The sequence below is a fragment of the Eleutherodactylus coqui genome, chromosome 1, assembly GCF_035609145.1.
Source record: "Eleutherodactylus coqui strain aEleCoq1 chromosome 1, aEleCoq1.hap1, whole genome shotgun sequence".
NCBI lineage: Eukaryota > Metazoa > Chordata > Amphibia > Anura > Eleutherodactylidae > Eleutherodactylus > Eleutherodactylus coqui.
This window is the reverse complement of record NC_089837.1, coordinates 346,700,511-346,723,589: the sequence shown is the minus strand read 5'-3', so window position 1 is coordinate 346,723,589 and position 23,079 is coordinate 346,700,511. Positions and strand designations below refer to the sequence as shown.

The 23,079-nt window shown below is 42.5% G+C and overlaps 1 protein-coding gene across 1 annotated transcript in view; it reads right to left on the bottom strand.

Moving 5' to 3' along the window:
• Positions 1 to 23,079, bottom strand: part of CALN1 (calneuron 1) — a 404,054-nt gene that overhangs the window by 162,958 nt on the left and 218,017 nt on the right. Inside the window, exon 4 of the mRNA XM_066592552.1 lies at positions 11,984 to 12,096. Coding sequence (XP_066448649.1) covers positions 11,984 to 12,096 — 113 coding nt within the window. The remainder of the gene's footprint in view (positions 1 to 11,983; positions 12,097 to 23,079) is intronic.

Below are 23,079 nucleotides of genomic sequence, written 5' to 3'. Positions count from 1 at the left end.
GTGAAAGGGAGCTACAGAAACAGTGTAGCACAACGCACTATGCTTTTTCCATAGCTATTATTCATTTAAATAAGAGCTAGGCAAACATGTAGGATGGTCGGAAACAGGGGGGTAGGTTTTCCCATCTTGGCAATGAAAAGCCAAAATGGGAATACCCCTTTAAGTCAAATAATTTTGCTCTGTCATATTGAATTATAATTTTATAAAAAGTATATTTAAAGGTAAATAATCCAAGAAAAGTAAGATAACTACTTGTATGAAGAAATTTAAAGCCTTTATTAACTTAGTGCCAGTGTAGCAGAGCCAAGCTAGGACACGTTTCGGTCTGATCTGGACCATGGTCACAGTCGGACTGAAACGCGTCCTGGGTTGGTTCTGATACACCGACACTAAGTTAATAAAGGCTTTAAATTTCTTCATACAAGTAGTTCTCTTCCTTTTCTTGGATTATTTACCTATGTGGACCACTGTCGGAGACTGGACGGCATAAGCTGACTCTGAGATGGAATTTTGCCAGATGAAAAGTCGGTGTTACAGGGAGCGTGATATTGAGCAAAAAAATTATCTAAAGGTAACCTGTCAAATGAGTCCAATGAACCTCATGCATATCCATATATGCACACTCAGTCCACCTTCCTGCTCTCCTCAGATGCTGATTAGCAGAGCTTCCTGTATTAATGTACACACAGAGAGACCTTCCAATGAGCATCTGGAGTGCATATATCTTAGAATCGGAGAATCGTAGAGTTAAAAGGGACCTCCTGGGTCATCAGGTCCAACACCCTGCTCAACGCAGGATTCACTAAATAGACCCAGACAGATGTCTGTCCAGCCTTTGTTTGATGACTTCTATTAAGGGAGAACTCACTGCCTCCCGTGGTAACCTGTTCCACTCATTGATCACCCACACAGTCAGAAAAGTTTTTCTAATATCTAATGTTTTGTCTCCTCCCTTTCAGTTTCATCCCATTGCTTCTAGTCTTTCCTTGTACAAATGAGAATAGGGGTGATCCCTCTGCACTGTGACAGCCCTTCAGATATTTGTAGACAGCTATTAAGTCTCTCGGCCATCTTTTGTGCAAACTAATCATTCCCAGATACTTTAAGCGTTCCTTATAGGACATTATTTACGGACCACTCACCATTCTGGTAGCTCTTCTCTGAACTTGCACCGGTTTGCTAAGTCTTTTTTTAAACCGGAGTGCCTACAACTGGACACAGTATTGCAGATGAGGTCTGAATAACGAAGAGTAGAGGGGGATAATTACCTTATGTGATATGGACTTTTCTCAATACATCCCTGAATTGTGTTTGCCTTTTTTGCTGCTGCATCACATTGTTGATTCATGTTCCGTCAGTGATCTATTAGTAAACCCAAATCTTTTTCACATATGCTGCTTAGCCCAATTCCTTCCATTCTGTATGTGCTTTTTTTCATGAATATACACAAGCTTCATTAGACTAATTTCCAGTCCAACCGCATGAAGTTTCAAAAGTAAAATTTGAAAAACATTAAACCAATTGGTATAGAAAAGCCTATGGGAAAATACCTGGAAAAGACATTATACCTAGAGCATTCTACATGCTTTGACAAAAAGAACACAATAGATCCAAAAAATGCACCAAAAGTGAAGAGACCAGCATGCAAACAAAGATACTATTTCCAGTACATTAAGCATTTAGCCACAGCATTTTCTTTTCAAAAAAATGTGTAAATAAATACTAAAAAAAACGCTATGTCTTAAGCCAACCTCAGGAAGTTTTCAGCATATGCTTTGCATTATCTTATTGTCTTTGTTCCTGTAGAAGATGTGCATTGTTTGTTATTTAATTATTTATGGATGGGTTCACATGGGGCGTAATTGCAGCAGAATTTCCGTGCAGACTTTCTATAGGATACATAAATGCCACTGCCTTATTTACCCATGCATATCGATTGCTTATGGGAGTAAATAATCTATGAAGATCATTTCCCTTTAAAGGGGTTGTCCCGCGCCGAAACGTTTGTTTTTTTTTCAATAGGCCCCCCCGTTCGGTGCGAGACAAACACAAGGGATGGGTTAAAAAAAAAACAGTTTAGTACTTACCCGAATCCCCGCTCTGTGGCGACTTCTTTCTTACCTTAGCAAGATGGCTGCCGGGATCTTCACCCACGATGCACCGCGGGTCTTTTCCATGGTGCACCGTGGGCTCTGTGCGGTCCATTGCCGATTCCAGCCTCCTGATTGGCTGGAATCGGCACACGTGACGGGGCGGAGCTACGAGGACCAGCTCTCCGGCACGAGCGGCCCCATTCACCAGGGAGAAGACCGGACTACGCAAGCGCGTCTAATCGGGCGATTAGACGCTGAAATTAGACGGCACCATGGCGACGGGGACGCTAGCAATGGAACAGGTAAGTGAATAACTTCTGTATGGCTCATAATTAATGCACGATGTACATTACAAAGTGCATTAATATGGCCATACAGAAGTGCTGAACCCCACTTACTTTCGTGGGACAACCCCTTTAAGCTCTAAGGGTTAAAATAAGGAGGAATGGAATAATTGCAATTTCTTTCCCATGAATAATTGATCCATCAGGTTAGACTCCAGGATAGTTGGTCAGGGTGGTCAAATTTACACGTATGTGTATGTGGTGTGTCTAGCTGATACCCTGTTAGGTTCTATCTGACACTGTTGATGCTGTGTGTGTTGTGCCCTATTTTTAATCAAGTAATAATAAAAATTGTAGTTTTAGATTGATGCGTCTATTCTGTGAAGGGCTTTATATTTATTATTTATAGACTTAGTCCGTCCCTGTGATTTGACTTATATGTATAACACATCACATTTTGTTTAACGGCATTAATTTTATGTTTAATATAGTTTTGACACCAAAAAAATCTCTACTTTTGCACTAACGACTGCTGTGGCTTTGTTTGTATTTACACCGATGAGCAGATCAGTGTTGTTTCAACTGCATTTTTTTGCTAATAGTTCTGCAATGTAACTTCAGCTGCTGTATCACAGTACTGCATTTGAAGGTCAATACCATCAAAACACATATATACATAAGAAATATGTACATAAGAAATTGTGTTTTACAGTGCTGATGCATTGGGCTCTTTCAGCAAGTAGAGCTATAGGATCTGAAGTATACTTCCAATGGAAACAAAATAAGTAGATACTATGAAGTCCATGGACTACAAAGGTCTGGTGTCAAGAGACCACCCATTTACATTGTTTCCAAAACATTAACTTGTATCTTGGTCCTTCAGGATGTAAATACGTTTGAATAATACAGTGGGGAGAATTAGTTGGTTTAGTGCACTAGATCTTGGAGGTGGGAGACAGACACTATACATGGGGATTCCAGACACAGGACAAGCATTACCGCAAACACAGCTCACGTGTGCAGCATGCACATCATATGGGGGCACAGCTTCCAAAGTACAAGCATGCACAATAAAAGATAGCACAGCTGGCGCAGTACAAAAGGACATAACATACACAGTACAAGGGAGAACAGCAGGCACAGTATTAAAGTTCAACACAGCAGAAACAGTACTGGGGGGAGTAGCAGTAACAATACTGATTGTAGAAGCAGCCAAGGCATAGCTGGGAGAATCCTTGTTAAAGGTCTGAGCCAGGTGAAAGGAAAGATAATGCAGGTGACTACCATCACATTAAAGTCTCTGACTGCACTTTTTCTAAGGCCGGTCCCATACGACCGGATTTGAATTGCGTATTCCGCAATCGCTATCTGTGCTCAGACAATACGCCATAATATGAAGGTATTGAAGGCATGTAGTTTTGAAATTTTTCTTCATACTCACGGGCACAAATTACGTATTCCACAAGCAGAAGAAAATTGCAGCATGCTCTATTTTACCGCGGAACCCATGACCATAGAACACATTGTCCTCTATGGTCGCAGATATACCTGCATCATTGTATACCCACGCGGGAAATACGAGCAAGAAAAAAAGGTGGACTGCACATGTCCGCCTGAGTGGGTACACGTTCCTACTTAATACAATTATGCGCCATATGCAGGGTCATCGGCCGGGCTCACAGCCGGAATCTGTTGTGGGCCTCCTGCATGTGGCATTCGACACTGGCTGTGTAAGCACCCAGCCTTAGGCCGCTTTCATCTCGCTGAGAAATCACACTAGATTTGTGTATTGCGAAATGCACAAATCTCGCACGAATATGAACCCTATTCTTTTGAATGGTGTAATATACATGATGGCATTTCCTATATTTTCGCATTCTTTGGAACATATCACCCATCATTTTCAATAGGAAAGGAAAACAATAGGAAACTCTTTCTGATCCTCCGACGAGGCTGAAATCCGCACCAGGGAATCGCAACTTCACTGAAGTGATGAGAAACATTTTTTGATGAGTGTGACATCAGGCCAAGTTTCTCTATTGATCTCTATGGAAGCATATGATCCACAATTACATTGCGGATACACTGCAGATTTGTAGGTGGATACTTCTCAGGTTGCTTTGAGACCAGGCAGGGAGCTGGGGTAAGGCATCTAAAAAGGCATGATTTTTTTTTCCCACACGGATAATCTGCTGTACTTCTGCATACATCCGTGCGGAAAAACCCTCAAATCCGCAATCCTCTGCAAGCGTTTTAAATTCATTTCTGCAATGGAAATCCGAATGTGGAATCCGGACGTACTGTGTGCAGGCGGCCTAAGAGAGAATGGGGCAAACCTGACTTTTGATAGGTGGTCCTGTGATTTTCATATATGCACTCAATATAGAATAAGTAAGCCCTTTCTTAGGGCTCAGTTAGACGAGCATTTTTTCCTGCATCTATAGAAAAAACGCAGAACAGATGTATAAAAAATGCATGACCAAAGCGTCAAACGTGTTTTTATTTGCACTTGTTGTGCGGTCACACAATTGGAAAATTCATACATAAAGTGCGGTCCCTCTTGCTGTGACAGCTGCAGCAGGGGGTTCCTTGGATGCTGGATGCTGTCGCAGCAGCGTCAGCCCCATTGAAAACATTGGGCGAAGATATGCTCCCCTGTCACAGCTGTGGCAGAGGAGCGTGATGCATCCCACTGAGCATGGGCATCTTCCTTGGAAAGCAGACAAAGTTATTGCTGCTTTACTTCTGCTCAGGCTTCAAGTAAGGTTGCCTGTCAACAGGCAATTCTTCATTGTGTTGCCCACGGCGATAATCCGGCTGCGGGGAACGCACTGAACGCTTTCCATAGCACCGCTATGGAAAGCGCAGCCGCGGCATCAACAAGCAGAGAATCATAGCGATTTGCCGCGGTGAGGCTATCTGTCAGATAGGCTGACCACTGAGACCTGTCAGCGCTCCCCTCTGCTCCCCCGCGGCGGAATATCACCTGGCAATATTCCGCAACGGCTGTGGACAGGGGGCCTAAATGAAATTGGGTAAATTTAGAAGCTGAAGGCGCTAGTACATTTGTTTATCTGTATATCTGTATCACTGCTATGTAATAAACTGTATTTACTAGAGAACAGACAACCTCTTTAGGTTTACCAGAAAAAATGACACTTCTAAACATGCTCTTTACTAAAAAGCAATTCTGACCATTTTTATTATTAATTGCATCTTTAGCCAGTCCAGGTCTGAGGAAATATGAATCTATTTCCAGCCTCATAAACTGTGAAGGGCAAAAGTAAAGTCAGAGTATGATCTCACTTTTGGAATGTTATATCAAAAGTTCAGAGGCATTTCTGTGTAAACTAAATTTGCTTGACGTGTTTTAGCACTATTTATGCTTATAATTGAATCCTAACTTCAATAATCAAGAACTTATTCGTGTTGAAATACATAAAATATTCCTGCAAATATTGTACTTGTCGAATAAATAAAGTAATAAATTCTATAAGTCACAGCTGATCTGATTTATAATATATTGACCCTTTCGGCATCTATACACAAATCATATAGGAAGGAACATACTGCCTCTTATATACAGTAATGGGAACTCAGATGCAAGCAATATAAATATACTGGCAATGATTTTAGCATATAACAATTATAGGGATTAGAGTTGGGCGAGCACGCTCGGCTAAGGCAATTACTCGCTATTTTCGAGTAACTGCATACTCGTCCAGGGGTTGCAGGGGGGGGGGGAGGGGTAGAGAGAGACCTCTCTCAATCCCCCCCCCCCCCTCGCACCCCCTCACCCCGTCGTCCCCCGAATTTTCTTGGATGAATACGCAGTTACTTGAAAATAGCGATGCTCACTCGAGTAATTGCCTTAGCCGAGCATGCGCGCTCATCTCTAATGGGGATGTAAAGTAACAGCCGCAGTATTATACACGTAACATTCTGCATATATGATTCAATGACATAAGCGGATATTTTGGAAAAATACACACACATATGTTCACAACAAAGTCACAACAGAATATTACAAAATAAATTATTACCCCATTAGAAAAACCCTTTTTTGAAATGAAGCTGCCCATTAAGAAACTAGCTTCTCAGACCAACAGCCATTAGTTGCTAACGCTGTAGGAAGCTCTACTCAGCCACTCATTCATGTAGCAGCCACACAAGGTAAAATGTAGAATTTGAAAATGTAGTTTAAAATGGGTTGCTATGCAGATTTGTAATAGGACTTTCCTTCACCCAGGGTGCTGCCTTCTAAAAAATGGAATGGTAGAAGCATGTTTCACCTTTCCATTTAGATAAATAAGGAGCATGCGTGGCCTTTAAAGTCACTTCACACCTTCTAGGCGCACTTCCTAAAGAGAAACTTTACTTCTCCCGACCACATCATTGGCCTCTCACCCAGCCAGCTAGCAACTTACTGTTCACTCATGCGGGACAAAAACCACAAAACAATCTGTCTGTAAATTGTTACCTTTCCTTCTGAAGAAGACCCTGGCTTTGACATATTCCTAGTTATTTTTACAAGGCTTGTAAAAAGGTCAGATATTGACCTGCAGGAATGCTGCCTTCTATTGGGTGGCATTGTAGAGGCATTGTTTCATCTTCTCATTTGCTTAAATTTCCTAGAGAGCATGCATGTAAGTGTCAGCTGAGCGAGCACATGTTGTCAGCGCTGCAATAACACAGAGGTCAGAGCGGAAATCAATGAGAGCCGTGCCTGCAGTTACAAGCACCAGCCACTATGCAGAGGTCAGTGCGGAGGCTTCCGCTCCAACCTCTGTGTTATTGCAGCACTGACAGCATGCGTCCACTCAGCTGATCGGGTCCTGAACGACGGATCCCGGCCGATCAACTATTGATGACTAGAGATGAGCGAACGTACTCGGTAAGACCGATTTCGCAATTGAGCACCGCGATTTTCGAGTACTTCACTACTCGGGTGAAAGGATTCAGGGGTCGCCAGGGGGCGTGGTGTGGCGTGGTGGAGCGGGGGTTAGCAGCGCGGAACAGGTGGGAGCTCTCTCTCTCTCCCTCTACCCCCCCCCCACTCCCCTCTGCAACCCCCCGCTCACCCACAGCGCCCCCGAGTACTTTTCACCCGAGTAGTGAAGTACTCGAAAATCGCGGTGCTCGATTGCGAAATCGGCCTTACCGAGTACGTTCGCTCATCTCTATTGATGACCTATCCTGATGATAGGTCATCAATAGTATTACACTGGAAAACCCCTTTAAGAAACAGTGCAGAATTATTGTAAGAAATTACCTTGGCATTCTTAGCTATTCCTTATTTCTTGACTTTTTTAACTAATAATGTATATATTCTTTGCACTAATTAACTACTTCTTGTTTATTCCTGACCTTTTGACCATGATGCCAATTAAACCTAGTATGAAAAATTTCAATATTATGTAGAATTCCCACGTTCTATTTGCAAATGCAGTGTGGGAGATTATTTAGCATCTCCCCATGTGGCAACCACAGAGATAGAGGGAAAGAAAGAGTAGGCAGCGATCTAGGACTAAGTAGTGAAAATGGGGGTGGAATTGTGGGAGTATTTAGTACAGCTACAACTGGCTGTATTAACCAGTTAATAGAGACACACAAAATAAAATAAAACTATAAAAACCTCTAAATTGCATGGTCAGTAGGTTCAATTTTGTTGCAAGCCAATTTAACCTATCAGTATTTTTTGGGGAAAAAACCAAAACACAGGGTGAACATGCAAACTCAATTCAGATATTGCATTGTGATTTGGACCCAGGACCACCATGCTGCAAGACAACAGTGCTAACCATCTGAGCCACTGGTCTGTCCTTAAGTTCTCCAATGACACACATAAAATAACAGGCTGCGAGGTTTAACTATAAAACATGATTTTATTTTAACAAAGTAGGCTGCATTCATATCTACGTTGGAGGCTCCATCCGGGGCCCGTAACACATATCCAACATGAAATCACAGGCAAAATAGCACAGCTAGGTGCGCTATTTCATCCAGGAAAATTTTAGCTGGCACGCTGGAAACTGTACGCAAAATATTATAGACAATGGGGTACATCCGGCACCCCTCAGATCTGGCATATGCCAGATTTGTCAGTTTCATTATCTTAATTGTTCGGCTCTGAAAACAGAGCCAAACAATGAAAATCAAACAGGGCTGTGGAAGCAGGTGTGAAGTCGGCCTTAACTACATTCATGGCATTAACTAGTAACATTAACTTGAAGACATGCACAATGTAAAGATGAAGTAAATGACAAATAACATGTAAATCTATTTGTTGTATAAGAACATAGTTATTAATAAGAGCATAATATTTTAACGTTACTAAATAAAAGATCTGGCTCAGGCAGCGTGGGGCACTGAAATGACTAAACATGTACGCTTAACAGATGCAGGAAATTTTGCACAGCATGGAAAACAATATCAAATTACTCTGTACAGTATGTTGTTTTTCAAAGTACGTTTTGTTAGATTTTGCTTCCCCATTAACCATGTATGAATTCTTAACATCTCAATCTAGAATCTAAAGTCAACACAGGACCTGCATAAGACATTTTCTATTTTGAAAGTTTATTAAAGAGAGCAATAATGTGTGCTAGCATATCATTGTTATATATATATATATATATATATTGTATATATATATATATATATATATATATATATATATATATATATATATATATATATATAATATGTATATACAGTTGCAATCAAAACTATTCAACCCCATTGTAAGTTAGGCGTTGTAAAAAGAAAACAATAATGGCTAAACACAACTGACATAACAACTGGTTTTTCGAAATTCAACATGAGATGCCACTTTTGATGACTATTGCAGTCTCAGAATTATTCAACCCCTTCATGACAAGTATTTTAAATTCGTATTATTAGAACACTCTTTTGCTGTTATAAACTGCTACAAGTGTTATGCATGGCTATACATCAGTTTCTGACGCCATTCCTGAGGAATCTTAGCCTCTTTTTCATGGGCAATGGCCCAATAGTTACATACCTCTCCTGTCATCCTTTGAGACAAATTCTCTTAACTTCCTTCAATTAGCTGATCTTAAAGATACGTGTAAAGCTTTTGTGACTCGATTCCAGGCTTCCGAAACTCCAACCTGGCAAGAAAGTTTTATGTCTGAAGATGAGATTTCCCCAAAACTTACTTCTCTACTCTATAACCACATTGTAATCTTAAGTGCCTCTAGTATTCCAGCTATTGTTAGACATTTGGAGGCAGATCTTGGAAGAAAGTTTTCAGAGTCTGAGACAGCCTGTATCTACACTAGATCCCATGAGTTTTCAAAGTGCATCCGCATCCAGGAGGGCTTGTGCAAACTTTTAATGAGGTGGTATAGGATCCTTTTTAAAAAAACTGATTGGGCTCACAAGTTTAACCTTTTTTGGAAATGCAAACAGGATACAGGCTCCTTATTTCATGTATTTTGGGTCTGTCTTGTCCTAAGATTCAACCTTTTTGAAAATATCTTAAGAAGCACATTATATTAATATGTAAACCCTCTTATACAACTAACACCCAAGCTTATTCTCTTCTGTGTTCCTCACATTGGAAGAAAAACAATGTAATCACTCAGTTTATACAGGCAGTGAGATAACTAATTCCACTGAATTGGAAAAGTAGTTAACCACCATTAATATGCACTTAGATTACAAAAGTGGAGGAGTTGGCTAGTTGGGAGTTGGGATCTCATTTACACATTTTTGGCAACCATGGATTGTGTTTAGGGAAATGTCTTCAATAGATGACCTGTTGTTGGATCTCTGTCTTTCTTTTCCTTTCCCTTTATACTTTCATTTTCTTATAATTTCTTATTTTCTGTTTAAATACAACAGCAACAATGTAAACGTGCGAATATATTTAAGGTTATTCATGTTCTTTTTGCTTTTTGCTGATGTTTCCTATTTTAGTAGTCTATAGATTTTTACCATCAACCTCAATATATATTTGTGATGGCTTTCAAAGGCTTTTTGGCTTAACTTCCTGTAACTCTCTTCCCCCTCAATATACTGACCTTGGTTACACCTGTTTGTTCTCTTATGATCCTTTGTAAACTTAGATGAAGGATTTCTATAAATAGTTTGTATTCATATCTCTCTATGAAAACGTATGTTCATGAGATGCTTTATCCTGGTTGTTGTTTATGTTTCTTTCAATAAAAAGAATTTTGAAAAAAAAGTAAGATATTTGTGGCCTAGAGCACAAAACTTATCTAAGATAGATAGAATGGACATTTTCAAGTTTTTCAAACCTTGAAAAACTATTCTAAATAAAAAATAAGTAATATACATACTGTCAAAATCATTGAATAATCTCTTGCTGTTGGTCTCCATTGACTAGGCGCAAGTTTCAATGCATCTATAGTGACATTACATCTGTGACAGTGTCATAAAATGTTGCTGTAAAACCTTAGGTTCCTAAGAAATTAATGTCACTACAGGATACTAGATAATAGCTTAAGGCCATCAGCTTAAGGCTATCTTAACATGCGTCATAAGTGCTGCTAAATTTGTGCTGTCAGAATTGCTATGGAAATTACACAGCATTTACAGTACAGGCCATGCAGGAGATTTCTGCTGTGAAATTTAACCCTTGAAATTGAAAGGTTAAAGCCAGCAGCAAATTTGCAAGAAAAAATGTTTTCTGGTATAATTGTTGCAGATTTTCCATTGCAAAATTCCAAGAGCAATTATGCCACATGTGAAAGTGTTTCTTATTTCCCCATGTGCAGTACACATTGCAGTCCTTTCCTTTCATAGAATCATGGGAATCACGGTATAATTCAAAATAGAAAGATGCATGCCTTGTAAAGTCAGTGGAGCTGTCTGCATTGCTCCGATTCTATCTCTGTTTTTTTCAAACTTACCTTTGTTTGCCCAGACAGGCTCTTCCTAAGTATGGCTCACAGCACTGTCAATGTGTCAAGTAGGTTGTTCCCAAAACTCACTGCCAATAGGTGACATCAGACATGATTCACAGTCCAATGTCACCCAGTGACAATGAGCAGAGTGGACTGTCCACTTCATACACCAACAGCCTGAGTCAGCTGGGCCGTGAAGCCAGCCTTGCTAGCTTTACGACATGACAGGTCCTCTTTTAATTACTATTCTTGTACAAATTTCAAATTACAGTGTATTTTATAATCCAGATCTGAAAGCACAGTTCTGCAAGCTTCAGCGCTAACATCTCTTAATATTCCTTGTTGCCCCAATATCTACACCAGATTTGTCATGTAATAAAAGTTTCCCAAATGACAAAGAATATTCACAGCAAAATGTAGCAATTATGTGACTATTGCAAGATTTGAGGCTAAAGTAATGTACAAGTATTTCATGGACTTTAAGTTATCGTGCATCCATCCATATAGACTAAACAGTATTTTAGGAATTGACAGTGTTAATGATTGTACTACTAAGAGCAGCAATAAAGCAAGGAAATGAATATAAATGTTAGCACATATACTATTCAATATGGTAGAATGGAATTACTGGACTTGAGATTACCAGAATCAGTCATTTTCATTTCAGAGAATCAATGTAGAGATGCTTTAGTGATCAGGATATAGTACTTACCTGCCAGAATATACTGTCTATTGTATTCCCCAGGAATCCATCCCTTCCCTCTGTGGACACCAGTTTAGGACCAAGAATTGTCATAAATTCGTCAAAGTCCACTTGACCATCCCCTAAAAGAAGAAATACATATGAGTTACTATACTCCTGCTGTTCAATTTACACACCTCAAACAAAGATACCCAACTCAGAATCACAGTTGTCCTGGTGAGAAGATATTTAAATGCAAAATGACCAAATTAGCAATGTAAACTTAAATCCAACATTCATGGATCTAGAAGTAAGCAAAAAAATAAATATACTATTAATTACAAATTTTTGCCAACACAACACTACATGTACTGCAATGTTTTTAGTTTTTGTAAATTAAAATTAAGATAGCCTGTAAACACCTTCATTATAGGAGCACTGCTGCCCAGGAGCTGAACATAGTAGTGGGAGTTTTATAAATTAACTTTGTTAAAGCAAGATTGACAATGCAGTTTTCCAACTTAGATATAACTAATGATGTCTGTAACAGGAATAATACGCATAGCAGCTGTGTAGGCCCTATACGAGGTGTTGGGGTGGCTTGAACACAAGAGACACAGCTAGTCATTCCTAAACCTATAGGCCAGTTGGATTTACTTTGCTGACCTAGCCCTTTTGATAAATACCTTGGCCAAGGGAGAGAGGCTTTTTGGTTTCCTCTGGCACTCAGCACCCAAGGCAAATGTCCTGCCAGCCCACCTAGCTATACCTCTAAGTCTTTCCATTACCAGTCTTCTCCTCATGTGGATTAAAAGTACTCCAGTACTCTGTCACATTCCCTTCTTCTCTCTGTTTGATACTGATAATATCGGCACTGTGTCCGTCCTCTATTTTCCTTGCAGGTCCCTTACTTGAGAGCAGGGTGGAGTGTCTCAGACTACTGAAGCACATAGGCTAGTCCGAAAATCTGGTGGACAGTTTACATACATGAAGAATGCGATGTGATGAACCATGGCAGCAGCATTTAAAAGGAGGGCACCAGAAATGCTAACTATAGAGTACATTCTGCATATATGGTGCAATCTTTACTACACTATCCTGAAGATAGGTCACCAATACCTTCCACCTAGAAAACTCTTTGAAAGAAATAATTACAAAGGAAATTACAGTAATGATTCCTATAGAAATAGATATGAGAAATAAATTGAGAAAATAAAATTCTTAACCGGTGTCCATGTATTGTTTTAGTCTTTTTTGTTTGGTTTGGCCTTTATGGTATTATTTTTTAGAAACTGTAAAGGTAAAATCATTTAATTAGCTTTGAGATGAGCATTTTTTAGTGGTTGAAGTAACACATGAATATCGCTCACTGAAGTTTACAAAATTTAGGTTAGCTAACTGACCCTTTACGGAGTCACGTCATTTGGATCTCCAAAATTTGTGCATATAAATTATAAATTAAATATATTTGGTGAAGCAATTACCTTCATCACTCAGGTCTCTCAATTTCTTAACAAAAGCATAATACGGACATGTCTGTCTATAGCAAAAAGCTCCTCTACAGAATCACATAAAAATGATTTATGGATCTATTTATAGGCTAATTTTTCACTTTCAAAATTGCAGATAAGTAATACATTTCTTAAGTGCCAACAACAGTTGTAACAGGAAAATAGTACAGCTTCAAGTAATTAGGGCATCTGTTTCTAACAACCTTGAACAGGGAAACACACATCCTTTAATAATATCTTAATTAGCAAAGTACCACTTATATAATTTTCAACTTTTAAATAATTGCCCAAAACTATTCCTGGAGGCAAAGAAAAAAAATGCTGGGTCAAAGACTGTTGGTAATTATTCAAGAAGATAATTTAGAAAAGGGCATGCTACAGCCTGCTGGAAAATATTAATGAGGATCTTTATTATAGCGGCATAACAATAGTTATGCTAAAGGTATAAAAACATAAGAAATATAACTATTGAATCCTCCTGAGAAGTGGTACACATCTTAAGGACTAATAAACTCACAAGGCAAAGACATCAAATACAGTATCTAAATAAGAAAACAAAGTATGTGGGCTAAACTTCATTATAATCCATGAACTTTATCATATAGTTTGCATTGCATTCGTTTATGAAGATACTTTCTATGTGCTTAGAAATCTAAAGAGAAGCACTGAATATAATATCTAATGCTGTAAAGGTGTAAGTACCTTCAATTAAATGTTCATATTGAACACATTAGTTTAGCTGCCTGAGGGGCCAGTATGCTCTGAAAGCTTGCAATTATAATTTTTCTGATTAACCAATAAAATGGTTAGATTAATCTTCAGTTCTTCACCTTTATCTTTTTTTTATCTAAGTGTATTTAAACTTACAGATTTTTCCAACATGGCACTACACTTTTTTTTGGCATTTGCACCACTCGTCTTGCTCAGCTGTTTCTTGGTCTGTGGTTAGGTGCCATCATCCTGCACGTGCTTAAGGCTGGCACTCTGCTGTCTGCCTGTAGGATGCATGTACACCTCTGCCTCTTCACTTAAAGGGCTGGTGTGCTCACTCCTACCAGGTCCCCCATCAAGTTCCATTCACTTCCTGCTATATTAGCATCCTCCCTTATGGAGTATTCCTTAGCAATTGGTCCAATCAGCCATGGTCACAAAGCACTCATTTGTTTGTGTATTTCTATTCTGACCTCTGCCTGTTTTCCTGACTTCGTCTCTGTATTCTGGAATTCGTTGTGGTCTGATGCCTGCCCTGACCTTGCTGAGACCTTGCTATTGTACCTATGCAGTCAGCCCTGATCAAAGCCTGTTTTCTGGACACGCATCTGTTCACATGAACAGGTACCACACCTTGGCCCTCTGCAGCATCAGCAGGCATACAGCTGGTACTATTTTTAACGACCTGTGGACCCTGCAGCAAAAGACCATATCCTACTTGGTGGGGTCAAGGATTAAAATCAGTGTTCCCCAGATGGTGCCTCCTCAGATAGACTTAAGTTAAACTGGTACATAACAAGGTGTATCCACATCCATCTGCCATACAGGTATACAGCAGAGAATAATAAATTAACTACCACTACCCTGAAGCCCACTAGTGATGCTCCCTGTTTTCTAAAAAAAAATAAGTTGACCAAATCAGTTCCACAGAGTAAGGAATTTGTGTGCACAACTTGAAATTATCCACAGACTGTAGGTCAAATATTCCTATAGTTAGTCAGCTGAATGACTGCTATATAAATGGGAAAAATCTGCACATTTTCTCCAAACCTGGAGTTCAAATATTTTGCAACTATATATGGCCCCATAAATTATGCACCAAGATTGTTGTCAGGACTTGGACCCAGGAGCTCCTGTGCTCCAGGCGGCAGCTCTACCTGCTGAGCCATCCAGCCCTTTGGACTGCTTCCCTGTATAACCTTGCCCTTGTTTCCTTGATCCTGATCCAGTTCCTGTTTTGGCTACACTTTGTTTCCTTGACAGAACATACTATTAAAGCCTGGCCCTTCCTCCAGTTCCTTGCGTGATTATTGTGCTCCCAGCCTGTATTCAAGCTCCTCTACCTGCCTGCTCCTCCTTCTACAAACAGTTGCTTCTGTGTACCGACCTCTGACTTCACCCTGACTATGCTACCTGCCTGAACCTTTGTACCAGAACTGATACTACCCATAAACCGACCTCTGGCTTCACCCTGACTACGCTACCTTCCTGCTCCTCTGTACTGCCCCTGATACTACCCATGTACCAACCTATGGCTTCCCTCTCACCATGCTACCAGTCCGTCCTCATCGCAATAAGAGGCTCCAAACATGCATCTGATCAGTTTTATAGTTCCTGCACCCAATCCACTGTAGGTGGGTAGTCCTTGTGCTGCAGTACAGTAGCACAAAAAGCCATGCTTCTAAGTGAAAATATCTCCATAATCCACATGTAATGAATTTCTTTTCTCACAAATTCTATTTGAATTTGTGAACATGGAACTCAGAACTTTTGATGCAGTATTTAAATCAGGCGTATCTGTAACCTACAGCAGGATAGCCATGGAAGGAGACTTAACCCAAACAGAAAATGGAAATGGAATTGCAGTATAGTCACAGTCACTGCATGTGTGCGAAGAGATAGTGTGAGCAGGACTGTCAGTGTAGAATTAACAGAGCAGCCAGAGTACAGAATCGGACCCAAAAGGAGAACACAATACAGTCTCATGGTCGCAATGCAGAGTATTAGCAGCAGACTATTACAGCCAGTCAGATACCATTGCCACTATTCACAAGTGGGGAAAAAGGGAGCTCAGGGGCACACAACAGTACCGAGACAGTCACCTCCTCACAGCAGGTATGCCCAGAAGAGGGCACTCGATGTGTATATGTAAAGGTACAGAAATTGGTCCAGTGTTATCTTTGAATTTCAAGTTGCCTTCACAGCCTGTTAAATTCCCCACAGTTTGAATTATATACCAAAGTTTCTTCAGTACATTTAATGCAATCCCCAGTCTGAGTCTTTCTTCCACAATCCACCTTACAAGCACAAATCTATATATCTATCCCTTGGCATGAAATCATTGACATACAAAGGTACAAATGGACTCATAGATTTCCCCTACAGCAGGTATCCAATATATCGTCATGTGCATGAGCACTAAAGGTCTCTAAAGGATGCGATTTAGCATAGTAGCTCAGGCATTAGCACTGTTGGGTTGCAGCATTGTGTTCCTTAGTTGAAATCTGACCAAATTGAGATCTTTTATTCTGATGTCTATTGATACATATGCATAAATATAATTTCACTTACATCCCACCTCAAACTGCCAAATGAAACACTATGAGAAATGCTTTGAAATGCTGCGTGTGCATCATAAGCCTGAAGAAGAACCCTGCGTTGGTTCGCAAGCTCGCTATTATTACATCATGTATTTTTGTTAGCCATTAAAAGGTATCATATCTACAAGATTACTTGGTTTCTCTTGCTGAGAACAATCACATTTTGCATCTAGCCTTACAGAAATACATCTTTTACAGTAAATGGGATTTTTTAAAATCCTATTTGCACTTCGCAGGGAAAAATATCAGTATAGATTGCCAAATCCATAGCATTTTCAGTGCACTACAGACTTTAAATATGCATTTTATGGATTTCACTTGTTTTATGAATTAAGACGTCTACATATGAATCCACAAAACACATGCAGATTGGCAATGTGTTTATGATGAAGATATCTGGCAGATATCTTCCACAGCATGTAAACATAGCCTTATGGCACTCCTATATAACAGCCTAAAGAGCATGCATTTTAGTGTCTATATGATGTGGAGGGTGAATATGGGCCAGTCAGATGGAGGTGATAAGGACAGGAGTTTTTTTAATGGAAAAATAGCGTTATTGTTCCGTTAAGGAAAAACGGAAACCTGACGGAATGAAAGCAAATAGAAAGCTTTCTACTTGCTTTCTCCCCCCCCCCTTTTTTTTAAACCCATTGAATTAAATAGGGAAAAAACTGATCAGTTTTTTCCAATTTATTTCAACTTCCCTCTTCCAAAAACAGGGAACAGAGACAGAAACACTGAACGGAGGCCAAATTTTAGTGGTGGTGAGAGTGACAGATGAAGGTGCTTCAAAGTTTAGATTAGAGATGAGCGAGCATACTCGTCCGAGCTTGATACTCGTTCGAGTATTAGGGTGTTCGAGATGCTCGTTACTCGAGACGAGTACCACGCGATGTTCGAGTCACTTTCATTTTCTTCCCTGAGAAATTTGCGCGCTTTTCTGGCCAATAGAAAGACAGGGAAGGCATTACAACTTCCCCCTGCAATGTTCAAGCCCTATACCACCCCCCTGCAGTGAGTGGCTGGCGAGATTAGGTGTCACCCGAGTATTAAAATCTGCCCTCCCGCGGCTCGCCACAGATGACATAAATCAGGGAAAGTGCTGCTGCTATAGGGAGAGCGTTAGGAGTTATTTTAGGCTTCAAGAACCCCAACGGTCCTTCTTAGGCCATAGAAATCGCAGATCGCACCTATGTGCGATCTGCGATTCCTGTTCTCTTCTCTATATGCGCTCAATGGGGCCGGCGGCAGCAGCGCCGACCCCATTGAGAACATATAGAAGACAAATCATTCTTCTCTTCCACAGCTGTAACAGCTGTGGCAGAGAAGAACGATGTTTGCCCATTGAATTCAATGGAGCCAGCAATACAGCAGGTTCCACTGAAAGCAATGGGCTGCCGGCAATCGCGGGATGAATAGTCGGGAAGGGCTTAAAGGAGATGTCTCGAGGAAGCAGTTAATTTTTTTTTTTGCCCAGTCCCCCCCATTAAACATACATTACAAAGCCCCCCTGTAAATGACATTTCTAGCTGGTTCGTACTTACCGTTCCAGCGTTTCAGCAACTTATAAAAGTTTCCTCAAGATGGCCGCCGGCTCTTTCCCCGTCGCTCGCTGCAGCCCGACGTGCGCGCTCCCGAGACGCCGCCAGCTGTGTCTCCATGGCAACCGGACGCATCGCAGCCGCCGACCAGACGCCCCGCAGCCGCCGACCAGACAGCAGGTAACCGGCGCTAGCCCCCGGCTCCCCAGCGCTAGACCCTCAGCCCAGGTGAAGGCCCCGGAGCCCAGCGCTAGGTTCCGGAGCCCAGCGCTAGTTCCCCCGGCCTAGCGACAGCCCCCCCGGCGCAGCCCGGCGCAGCGGCAGCCCCCCCCGGCCTAGCGACAGCCCCCCCATCACAGCGGCAGCCCCCCCCGGCCTAGCGACAGCCCCCCCGGCCTAGCGACAGCCCCCCCGGCGCAGCCCGGCGCAGCGGCAGCCCCCCCCCGGCCTAGCGACAGCCCCCCCCGGCGCAGCGACAGCCCCCCCCGGCGCAGCGACAGCCCCCCCCCGGCGCAGCCCGGCGCAGCGGCAGCCCCCCGACCCATCACTTACCTGGGAGGCTTCTCGGGGCTGCTGGGCTGGGCTGGGCTTCTCCGCTGGGCAGCTCCAGTTTCTGCACCTCCCTCTAACAGAGGATGGTGCAGAATGGCCGCTTCAGCGCGCTCCCGAGCAGTGACAGCTCGTCTGCGCATGCGCAGAAGAGCTGTAGCGGGGAGCACACTGAAGCGGCTCGTGCTGAATGGAGAAGACCGGACTGCGCAAGCGCGTCTAAAAAAGCAAGCTGCCAGCGAATTTAGACGGAACCATGGAGACGAGGACGCTAGCAACGGAGCAGGTAAGTGGAATAACTTCTGTATGGCTCATATTTAATGCACAATGTACATTACAAAGTGCATTAATATGGCCATACGGAAGTGTATACCCCCACTTGGTTTCGCGAGACCACCCCTTTAAATATATAAGCCCTTCCCTGCAATTCATCCAGAAATGTGTTACAATAAAAATATATACCGGCGTATAAGGCGACGGGGCGTATAAGACGACCCCCCAACTGTCACCTTATACGCCGGGAATACAGCGGAGCAAAGAATAAAAATCATTACTCACTTCTCCTGGCGTTCTGCGGCGCTGCTGCAGGCTGTCTCTCCCTCCTGGTCCCCGGCAGAGCATTGCTTTCTGGACACAGGGCTTGAAATCCCCGCCTCCAGAAAACACACGTGCCTTCAGCCAATCACAGCCATTCAATGACATCATTGTCATTGGCTGTGATTGGCTGAAGGCACGTGTGTTTTCTTTTTTTTTTTTGCTTGACATGCCTCTACAATGCAATCGAAGAGATTTTTCACAGTTTACAGAGTTTGGGAGAGGGGCGCATTATTAGAATGTGAGAAGCTAGATACTTGGATTGACAAATTGCCCCCCACCTGGCCTCTTCTGACCAGAATATTAAGAAGTGTTGGGACCAGAAGATACGTAAGGGCACGCATACAAGGCGACTGGGCTCAGGATGCTTTTGACAGATCATTAGTAAAGAGTATTGTCTGATTGTCCGACAAACATGAGAAGGTCCAACTCTTTTGTTGTCTGCCATCCATGGAAAAGTGGCACCATCATTACAGGCCTGTGTGTCTGTTGGAACCATTTCTAGGCACTTGTCTGAAGGACATTTGGCCTAACGGCACCCACCCTGCTTTTGACACCCATCCACAATTACCTTCATTGCAGTGGTGTTGTGAACTGGACTGCTACTGAGTGAAACTGGGTTTTGTTAGGCAATGAATCCAGGTTTCATTTGGGCACTTTCAATGGCCCAATGTTTGTTTCTGGAGACCTAGCGGTGAGCGCCTTAAACCTGACTTTGCTGTAGATTGGCACACTGCCTCCACTCCTGGTGTGATTGCTTGGGGGGGACATCACATATGACAGTCGGTTACCTCAGTAGTGGTATAAGGGACAATGACAGCTCAGCAATATGTGTCTGATGTCCTGCAGCCACATGTGTTCCTCTTATGGCAGCGCTTACTCAGCCTCTACAACACTGTCACACTTCCGTGGCTGCACATAGGTGCGCAAACCCCCCCCCCCCAAAAAAAAACGCTTGTCTGACTGAGTCCTAAGGGTGACTACCCATTACAGTTGTTTTTACTGCGAAATTCGCAGCGTTTTTTTTTCTGCAGGGGTCTATGGGACTTGTAATGTTAAAATCGCGATCGCGCAAAATCGCGATTTTACGGTAAATTGCGATTTTGCGCGATCGCTATTTTAACATTACAAGTCCCATAGACCCCTGCAGAAAAAAAAACGCTGCGAATTTTGCAGTGAAAAAAAAACTGTAGTGGGTAGTCACCCTTAGAATGGAGTTGCTCTTCAAATTTTATAAATTGGCCCCAATTCTTCTTTCATAGTTTTAGGCTGTTTCTATATCTGTGTAGAAGGTACAGCCCCTTTTTTCAGTCTAAATACCTTGGTCAAGGCAATGGCTTGTTGGCACATAACACCCAGAGCACCTCCACGGCAGAAAAGCCACAGATTTCGGACTCGGTTTCACAGGTGGAGTCTGCTTGAAAAATTTCACAGCAGATTCCGCCATTTGAACATGCCATAAGGGGAACCTAATCATAGATCTGGGTAAGGCTTCTTACTAAGCAATAACTAAGCATTATGCCACATGCCAAATACAAAGAGTGTGCAAAAAAATACAGAAAACAGAGATATGTATGTAGTATTACCAGTATGTAGTATTTAATATGTTGGGAGTGTACAATATAATTTGCACGTCCTACCTTTATATATAGAGATGAGCGAGCACCAAAATGCTCGGGTGCTCGTTACTCGGAACGAACTTTTCGCGATGCTCGAGGGTTCGTTTCGAATAACGAACCCCATTGAAGTCAATGGGCGACCCGAGCATTTTTGTATTTCGCCGATGCTCGCTAAGGTTTTCATGTGTGAAAATCTGGGCAATTCAAGAAAGTGATGGGAATGACACAGCAACGGATAGGGCAGGCGAGGGGCTACATGTTGGGCTGCATCTCAAGTTCACAGGTCCCACTATTAAGCCACAATAGCGGCAAGAGTGGGGCCCCCCCCTCCCAAAAACCATTACTTCTGAAAAGCCCACATTAGCAATGCATACCTTTGCTAAGCACCACACTAGCTACAACAAAGCACAATCACTGCCTGGATGACACTCCGCTGCCACTTCTCCTGGGTTACATGCTGACCAACCGCCCCCCCCTCCCCCCCACAGCGCACAACAAAGTGTCCCTGCGCAGCCTTCAGCTGCCCTAATGCCACACCACCCTCATGTCTATTTAGAAGTGCGTCTGCCATGAGGAGGAACCGCAGGCACACACTGCAGAGGGGTTGGCACGGCTAGGCAGCGATCCTCTTTAAAAGGGGCGGGGCGATAGCCCACAATGCTGTACAGAAGCAATGAGAAATAGAATCCTGTGCCACCGCCATCAGGAGCTGCACACGTGGGCATAGCAATGGGGAACCTATGTGCCACACACTATTCATTCTGTCAAGGTGTCTGCATGCCCCAGTCAAACTGGTAATATGTACCTTAACAGTAACCGCGTTGGTGGTAATGTGGTGGTGACTGCGGACCTAGTAGCGCGGTTTTATTTTGTTGGTTTTCGGAATGTGGCCAGGATTAAGTGGGCCGTGGCGGGGGGATGGTGGGGGGGCTCTCTTGTAGTGTCGGTAAAGGTGAAATTCTTGGACTGGCACCAGACGAACCAATGCAAAGGCATTTGCCAAGAATGTTTTCCCTGTTGGAGGAGGAGGGGGATGTTTTTGAGGCACTACGTGTCCTCTCCACGTGTCCGTGGTTATATGCAGCTTAACAGTAACCGCGTTGGTGGGAAATGGCCTCGCCGCCATCATGTCTTTGGGAAGCCTCTGTTTCCACACCCCAGAGACATACCATTAGCAGCGGTATAGGCAGAGCCCAGAATTCGTAACATTTCAGCCGTAGCATTAGGACAGGCCCCACTAACATATCACTAGCAGCATTATAGCGGGAGCGCAGTCTTCGTTCCATGTCAGCAATAGTAGCACTCAAGACAGGCCCCAGTAACAATTCCAAAGCAGCAGTATAGCGGGAGCGCAGTCTTCGTTCCATGTCAGCAATAGTAGCACTCAAGACAGGCCCCAGTAACAATTCCGAAGCAGCAGTATAGCGGGAGCGCAGTCTTCGTTCCATGTCAGTAATAGTAGCACTCAAGACAGGCCCCAGTAACAATTCCGAAGCAGCAGTATAGTGGGAGCGCAGTCTTAGTTCCATTTCAGTAGCTGCAGTATAGGCAAGGCCCAAGTTACATTTATGTAGCTAAAGTGTAGGCCAACCCCACACACACTTCTGTACCATGAGTGCAGGCGAAGAACATACAAATTGCTATGATTACACTGTAGGTGAGGGCCCCAAAAAATTGGTGTACCAACAGTACTAATGTACCTCAGTAAAAATTGGCCATGCCCAACCAAGATGGCAGGTGAAACCCATTAATCGCTTTGGTTAATGTGGCTTAAGTGGTAACTAGGCCTGGAGGCAGCCCAGATTAATGAAAAATTTGTTCAAGTTAAAGTTTCAACGCTTTTAAGAGCATTGAAACATATAAAAATTGTTCCGAAAAATTAGATGAGTGAGCCTTGTGGCCCTAAGAAAAATTGCCCGTTCAGCGTGATTACGTGAGGTTTCAGGAGGAGGAGCAGGAGGAGGAGGAGGAATATTAGACACAGATTGATGAAGCAGA